Raw genomic sequence first — 9,047 nt, 5'->3', positions numbered from 1 at the left:
CATTTCTATCACGTGTTTTAACCGAACGAAATTCGTATTATTTTTTTGACACATTGTACATCGTAAATTCTAGTCCTAACCTAAAACAATAATACCATTGGCGACGGAGTACGTTAAAAGAAGATAAAAAAAAAAAAAGGAAAAAAAAAGGCATTGCGTTTTTCACGACGGGGACACTCGTGTGGTGCGCCGCCATCTGCTGCCGCCGATGCCCAAGAAACGGCGTGGCGGGTGTTGGACACCTGCTGAATGCCATCAGTCCCGGTCGGCCTCAGCGCACGCGGCTGCTACGTTTGCGTACCGCCGCCAGACGGACAGGAAATCGGCCACCGCCGCCGGTTCGTTTCGCTGATAAGCGGCGTGGACAGTAGTCACGGCCGCCGGCCCACCGCCGCCGAGCGCGGTGGCCGTGCACTGGAACCAACACTTGATCCTCTGGTGAGCGTGCCGACGCCGCCCGACCGCCGAGGCCGGGCCGTGCCGCTGTTGCTGCTGCCGCTGCTGCTGCTGTTCGTCCGGCTGCCGGTGCAGGGCCATCAGCTTGGCCTTGAGACGTTCCAGAAACCCGGGCGGCGGGAATTCCGACTGCCTGTCCGCGCCCGACTTGTGAAGCATGCACCACGGGTGGATGACAAACAACAGGTTCCGGTCGGGCTGTCCTATCCAGCCGCCGCCGTGGTTCGTAACGGACACGGTAGACGTGTGCTCTGCGGCAGTGGTCGATGGATTCCCGCCGCTCGGGTGGCCTGCTCTTCCGGCCGACCCGCGACCGGACCGTTCAGATCCGGCCGTCGACGAAACCTCCGCTTCGTCCGTTTCGTCCACCTCGTCAGCTCGCTTCGAATTTTCCGCTTCCTCCGATTTTCCCACTGCCTCTCCCTGCGCTGCCGCTGTCGTCGATCGTTTCTGCGACAGAGCTAAATTCGAGTGGACATGAGTATCGTGCTAAAAGTAACGGCCATAGTATTTTTATCACAATGACGGCGCCGTGGAAGTAATGCGTAAACGGTTTCCGCGGCGCCGTCAATTAAACCGGAAAAAAATTATTATTTAATAAAGATCAAAAGTGGTTAAGAAAAGTTAAGTGAACACAAAATCGGCGAGTTAGAAATTAATAGTGAAGTTCTATATTTTATCTAAATTCTATGTAAAATAATATTATTTAATCAAGAAACAGAACAAAAATAATGGTATATTAGTTATTATTAGTAATATAGAATTAAATTATTTTTCATATAAAACGGTCGAGACCAAAAATTTAAAAATCAACTTAAAAAAAAGCTAAGTTATTACAACAAATCGATTAATTTGTTGAGTAAAAAATAAATAATCTTTCAGCATAAGTTTAATAACTGCCTTTTTTAATAACTATTAGAGAGAAGAGACATATTGATCATTATTAAAAAAAAAAAAAAAATATTGATTATCAACAGTTTTGATCGATAGATACTTGCTTCAACTTTTTAAACGCGTAATACTTTATTTAATACATCGTTTTGAAACCAGAATAATTTTAATCTAACACTCCGAACTCTCTGCATAACTGTCATCGATTTCATCATAAAAGTGAGTTGACCATCCCAATAATATACATTTATAAATTACTCATGAATATATTTACATCATTCTATCATTACTATACATTTTTTTTTTTTTTTTTTGTCATGAAAAACTAATAATAAAAATTTTCAAAATAAAAATATAAGTAATAATTGATTTTAACTTATAGCAATTTTTAAAATTTGATTTGTGAGTATTAAATATTGTATAATATTATGATTGACTTGGGCCTTTCTTCCATAGAACAATTATTTAATTAGTTTTTTTTCTAAATAAAAGATTATACTTTATTAAAATATAATTAATACGTCACTATGAATATGATATTTCATAATTTATACACGGAAATCTGAATAGTAATGAAAATCCATAATTTTAAAATCTTAAAACTAATATATATTATATAAATGTAATAATTTATTACTTAAAACAACCAATTTAGTTAGTATAGAATAAAAGTTTTCGGTGGCCATCGATTTTTGCGTTAATAGTTATTCGTTAATATTTATTATAAAAAAGTAGGTGATTCATAATAATATTAATATGTTCCTGCAGTTCGCCGTACGCAAATATTACGGGAAACGTTTCCGGTTACAGTAGTATGAATATTTTATCTGTCTGGTGTTCATTATAATATTATATAGTTTATCAATAACGTCGTTCTACACTTGCAGTCAAAAATGTTTGAATCATAGTAAAAATCATAGAGTGATGTTACGTTTCTCGTAACGTATAATAATATAGTCATCAAAATAATAATATGTTAGTTGAATCCAGTCTATTATTATTTGTATATTACATGATCAACATTATATAACATAAAATATATAATACAGGATAATTCAACACACACCACAGTTACCCTTTATATTCTCTCAATAGAAATATGACTTTTTGAAATGTTCAAAAATACTTAAACACCATATTTTAAAATACTTCAGATTTTTCATATTAGTTAAAAATTAGTGTCTTATGGAAACAAAACTTCTATTTTCAAATAAGATCTCCATTCAACATTAAATTGTCAAGCGATTAATTTTTCTGAACATTTTGACGTATCAAAATCAAAATTCAAACAATTAGTTGGAGTTATTTAACTTTGTGTAATAAGGATTAATGGTTAGAAATATAAAGATTTTGGTAAAAATTTTAATAATTAATATTAATCTATTATCATTCATAATTTATAATAATGGTTCAAGTATAGTAAACACTAGTTCAAATATTGCATCATTTGAGTATTTCATATTTTTTAAAACAAGTTTTTAAGGAATTTTATCTTTAGTATAAACATTAATACGAGTATAAAAATTACAATAAGAAAGTAGGTTGTCATTTGAAACACCAAAGTTTGCATCTTTACAGGACACTTTTCAAAAATTACGAACAATTTTAGAATTTGAAAAGTAAAATAATTTTAAAATTTCAAAAATCAAAATTTGTAATTTGAATTTATTATTTAAAGAAAAATAGGGTGAGCGTGATTGTGGTGAATCACTCAGTAATAAAGCTGTTCTCCGAGGATTACAACTAACGATATAAGCTATAATACGCTGTCAGCAAATATTATAATGTTGTCAAATATTTATTTATTTTTTTTTTTTGTGTTAAAAATTACATAATATTTATGTTTACTATTTTGAAACTGTAAATAACTTATAAACCAAAAAACCGCGTGAAAAATTTACATTCTTTGTAAGTATAATGTATATCACTTATCATATTTATGGTAATAATCATTTTTCTGTGAATTCAATTTAGGTTTTATAGTTTTAATTATTTAGTTAAATAGATTATTTTATAATGTATTCAGTATTGATTGGTTTTAATACTTAATAATAATAATAATTTTAATATTATTTAATAACCATTAAATATGATAATATATTTATGTTGTAAATTATTTTATATCTATTAGCTAATATACTTTTAAAATAATATGTATTCTTTAATTATTAATAATATGGTATAGGTATTAAATAAAACCATTATTGTTAAATAAGATATAATATATATAAATATATTAAATGTATTGACAATTTGTTTTAACTGTATTTTACTCAGTTACTTAATAAAATAATAATGATATATTTAATTTAAGTAATTTATTTTTAATTGTTTTTCTTAAGTTAAAAATCTTAACAGTAAGCTTTTCTTCTATATTCAGTACCACTGCAATAATAGATAATACTATAACAGAACATTAATACATAGAATGAAAAATACATTGGTTATTATAAAACTATAAATGAAGTTAATAAATAATTATGATTTTTACTCTATTCAGTATGATTTTTATTGTACCTATAGAAGTATCAAGTAATTATGTTGTAGTAATGAATGTTATAAAAATGTTTAATACTTACATTTACATTTTGTTTCCGATTCTTCGTTTTCAAAAATAGATATTAGTTGTAAAAAGTTTGAAGATGCCTCACCAACTATTGTACTTTTATGTCTTTTGGTTAATTTTACATTTCCTTCATTTTCATATAATTTTAAACTATTATTATCACTGAAGTTGTCGGACATGATTTATTATGACGACAATTTAATAGAGCAAACTATCAGCACGTCATGTACACCCGAGTTGCAACATTAAATTAACGCCAGTTATTCTTTTCAAAAACCTTATTACTTCCACTTTTTATTGTGGTAAGTGTAAACCATTAAGTAGCTGTAATAATAATTGAAATACTTATATCTGCTTTTAATCACGTACAAGGTATGTTACTGATTCAATAGCTCATGTTTTTAATTGTTTTGAAATTACGCACGGCACACGCTACACCATTGATACATATCAGATTAGTATTAATTATTCGTAATATATTAGTGTACATAACGTATAATTTATAAATAATAGCAAATAGGTACTTATGTAATGATGTCATATTGATATTGAAACAAACATGTATGATTTTTTTTTTTTTAATTATGTTTTCATAATTTACTATTTTATTAGTTTAGATGTAGGTACTTATATATTGTTAATGAATTTATATTTCAGAGTTGATATTGTACTATAATATATTATGTTGTTTCTTTAATTTTAACGTAATCAACTTTCATTAAATTATTATAGTATAAAGATATTTACTTTTATCAGAAAAATTTTAAGAGTAAAAAAAATTTAAAAAAATAGTTATAGTACCAAATAATTAGTAACCGTTAAATTAGGTATCTTGATGACATATTTAAATTGAATAATAAATTTAAAAAAAGGTAGGTGGATACTGCTTTGCTATACATTAGATGTCGAGTGGATAACTATTATAACCTATAGGTGTATTAAAATATGAATTCAATGATATATAATTGTACACAAAAAACGATTCTGAACAAAAACGGCCTATAAGCCTATGTCATTAAAAAATTTTTGATACCTATATCTATTAAGTACCTACTAATTTATTTATTTTACTTTTAATGTTATAGATCAGGGGTGGGTAACTCAAAACTACTTGAGGACCAATATCTAGGAAATTAAAATCTAGCAGGCTAGAACATAGAGTACAAAAAAAAGATATTCAAAATATACATTTTAATTAGCATTTATTTTGTTTATAATGTGAACTTTAAACTTTAAAATTGTATGATGTAATTTGAAAATGTAGCATGGATAAAAAAGGCTCGCCAGCCGCCAGTTGCTCTCTCCTGTTATAGGTAATAGGTTATAATTGTTCCCGAAAATATTGCAATAATATATTGTATATTATTAGTATTTAACTATTATAATAATATATTTTTATTCCATAATATATTAATTTTTTCATCATAATATGTAATAACATATTTTTGTAAATACCCGAAAACAGTAAAAATTGAGTACCTGTAAACAGTACATAATATTTTAAAAATAATAAGTGTTATTGTGTATAGTGAAATTTATAATAATATAAAATACATAAAAGTTTCCATGAAAATGTTTGTTAAATTATAACAAAATAATTAACGTATCATAATTTATCGTTAAATAAGTAATTTCGTTAATACTTATGAAAAATCTTATGTTAAATTTTCAAAACTTAACACAAAAATAAAATATTCATGAATGTTTTTACAAAAAATTTTTAAGGATAAATAATTACTTAAGTAGTGAATATCAAATTTTGTGAATACTTTGAACTTTAAATACTCAAAAAAAGTTAATTTGGCTTTCCGGTAGAATTTTTTTTCACATATAAATTGAATAGCTTGTATTTAATTTTTAAATCTTAGATATAAAAACAAAAACTTTTATGAATTTCTAATTACAAAATAATTTACTAATTTTCGTGATTTTCGCAATTTTTATGAATTTTTTTTTAAATTTTAACTTTAAATGTTTATTAAAAAATTACTATAACTATAGATTTTCGAGATTTTTTAATCAATAAATTAATAACTTAGAAGGAGCTTTATATTATACTTCAAGCATTTCTATCTAGCAAATAATTTTGAAGTGACATTTATAAAATAAAAACTAAAAAAAAATAAAATTTTCTTAATTCCTCAAAAATAATCGAAATATTTTTAAAAATGTTATTCTAAATAAAAAATGATACCTAATACAACATTTGATGAAAATTTAAAGTGTCTGCAGTAATTTGTTTTTTGAATTAAATCAAAAAAACCAAATCGATTTTGTTAAAAATTGGATTTCTATGAAATTTCTGTATTTTTTTTTTTAATTTTGAGTTTATTTTATCAATTATAAAAGTAAATATTGGGAATTTTTATGTTTGAATTTTATAAAGTACAATTTAGATCCAATTTTATATCTAAAAACTTATCCATTTTCGAAAATTAAAGCATTTAATCGTCTATTTATTGTATACTCTTACACAAAATAAAGTAGTTTAGATTCATCCTAGAAATTTTTTTAAATAATTATAAAAATATACCAGTATTTTTTGAATTGCATGATGAATTTTCAAATTTTATTTGGATTTGATTAAATCTCAATTATAAGCAATCAATTTTTTTATTATAATATAATAAAAAGTACAAATACTCGTACGTCGCTAGCGACTGTTGTAAATACTATGCATTGTCAACTAAGTTTTATTCAGAATTGTTTTGTTAGTATTTTAGTTTATTATTATTATTATTTTCAAACGTATAATAATAATTATACATTTATATGACACTAACTTGTTCAAGTGTCTATTTAATATCTTTGTTTTAAATCTTGTTCATTTTTTTTATTATTTAATTCTAGTAGTATTTCACTTTTATACTTTATATAATATTTCAAACAATTGTAGCCATAATCATGATTGTGATAATTATCTTAATATATTGGTTATTAGATACTTTAACTAGTATCCCACAGTTTTGAATGTTTTTAAGTGTCACGAGTTATGTATCTCTATTTTCTTAGCATCAATAAAATTAAATAACTTTTAAGCGCGTATTAATAAATTATTATTAAGTACTTATTAGATATATCTAAAACAATTACATACATTTTTTTCTTACAATGAATTAATGATTTTAGTATGGAATCTAAAAAGTAGTATCAACCTGTTGTTTATTAAAAAAAAACTCTGATTTATTGATTATGTTAAGTTTAGTGTTGAACATTACAACATATCTGGTGATTATTTTTGAATTTCTTTTAAAGTATCTGTATATTGAAAATGAAGGTAAACTACTCTTTGAAAATATTTTGTATAACGTCATGTTCATTTTAAATAGTGCCTTCTTAAAAAAAAAGTGTCAACTATTTTCTATACCCACTTATTACAAATTTAATTAAATAAATATAGTAAGTTAATGTAGTCAATAGGTATAGTTACTAAAATTTATTAGGTACCTTTATAGTTGAAAAGATATCATAAACTTTTTAATGATAAATTTTAAAATATAATAAATTACATATACACTATACACACATATACACGTGTAAGATTTTTCTTCAGAATGTATTCTTATAATATTAGTATACTACAATATACATAAAATATATAATTTTATCTACTATGTATAATTGTATATAGTTAGTTGTATAAATATATTAAATCTTTATCTAAAAAGCAGAAGAACCAGCACATACCTAAAAAAATGAATTAAATCAGCAGTAGAAGAAAGAGGCTAGGCTTTAACCGTTTTCATTCTAAAATAGTGTCGTAATAAAGGTTTTTTAGGTTTAGGGTAATATATATATATATATACTTATCTAGATTTTTTATAGAGATACCAATTACATTTTATTATGCAGGTACCTACTACTTAAAAAAAACGACATATGTTTGTACTTAAATTGTTTTTATATCTCAGTTAATGGATAATCATAATTTTAAATTGTACTTGTACTTCTTAAATTAAATTATGTATCCAATCTCTGATTTTAGTGGTCATACAATGTGCAGCATTTCAAAAATTTAAATATGTTTGTATGTAATACAAATTTAAAAAATGTATCTATGTTGTAGAGAATGTTAAGTTTCTACTGTTTAAGGAATCTTTGAAATATCATAGTTATCTATGAAATATCTTCTATATAGTATATTTTTAAACGTTATGAAATATTTTTATTTATTTTTGTTGAAATTTTAATCATCATAAAAAATTGTGTAAAATAGGAATAAGAATAATCTATTGTACATTCAATTTATAAAAATATCTTTATGATGTGTATGCCAATATCTATCTAAGTTCTAATTTTTCATTTTAATGTGATACATTATAGCAACATTTCCCCATAACAGATGTCTACATTTCTAATATAATAAATGTGTTCCATATTTTATTAGTATATATTGTACAGATCTCATAAGTCTGAAAAAATGTCGACCGGAAGAAAAATATTGAATGAACACGGGCGTGCAAATTTTTAACGGTAAAATGGTTCATCGACATCAGCGTTTGTAGAACACTTCCGTTGTGCGATAACAACGGCCATGGTGTCCTGCGATAAACGATTTCCTGGTTAATATTTTAACTCGTAGGCTTTAATACTGGTCTATTATATAACATGCATATTGTGATCATTGAAGATATAAAATTCTAATATACTTAACATATTAAATATATGTTTATAGAAAATGACAGAAATATTTTGTGCTAGGTAGCCAAATAATATTTTTCAAAAATGTTTTTAGTACGTTTCGTTAAAATATTTTTAGACGTGAATATTCACAATTATTATTATTCGCATAGGTATGTTGTGTTATAAATTATAATGTAGTAATCAGTTATAATAAATATTTCATAATCAATATACAATATAGTAAAGTATTAACACATGTCTAAGTCATACCTGTTGACTGACATAATAATAATATATAGTAAGTTATATTATTTTTTTTAATCATATTTTCTTATAAAGTTATCCCTGTAGTCATAATACTAGGTAGGTAAGTTGTAATAATTTGTCTAATTTGTCATATAACAATTAAACACTTTTTTTTTTTATAAATCAAAGACAATTATATAGGTAGGTAGGTATTTATATAATATAAATATTATAAAAATATAAAAGATACTAGTATATAATAATA

General features: G+C 25.8%; 1 protein-coding gene across 1 annotated transcript; it reads right to left on the bottom strand.

Annotated features, from left to right (window-relative positions):
* Positions 1–255: 255 nt before the first annotated feature.
* Positions 256–4,092, bottom strand: LOC112600289. Its single transcript, XM_025347479.1, has 2 exons — positions 3,927–4,092; positions 256–917 (listed from the first exon to the last, which is right to left on the bottom strand). Exons 1-2 carry the CDS (start codon positions 4,090–4,092, stop codon positions 256–258), a joined length of 828 nt encoding a protein of 275 aa, XP_025203264.1.
* Between the last annotated feature and the right edge of the window lie 4,955 nt (positions 4,093–9,047).

This window comes from Melanaphis sacchari, unplaced genomic scaffold (assembly GCF_002803265.2).
Source record: "Melanaphis sacchari strain LSU unplaced genomic scaffold, SCAv2.0 Contig62_pilon_pilon, whole genome shotgun sequence".
NCBI classification, from domain to species: domain Eukaryota; kingdom Metazoa; phylum Arthropoda; class Insecta; order Hemiptera; family Aphididae; genus Melanaphis; species Melanaphis sacchari.
This window is presented reverse-complemented; position numbering and strand designations above follow the sequence as displayed.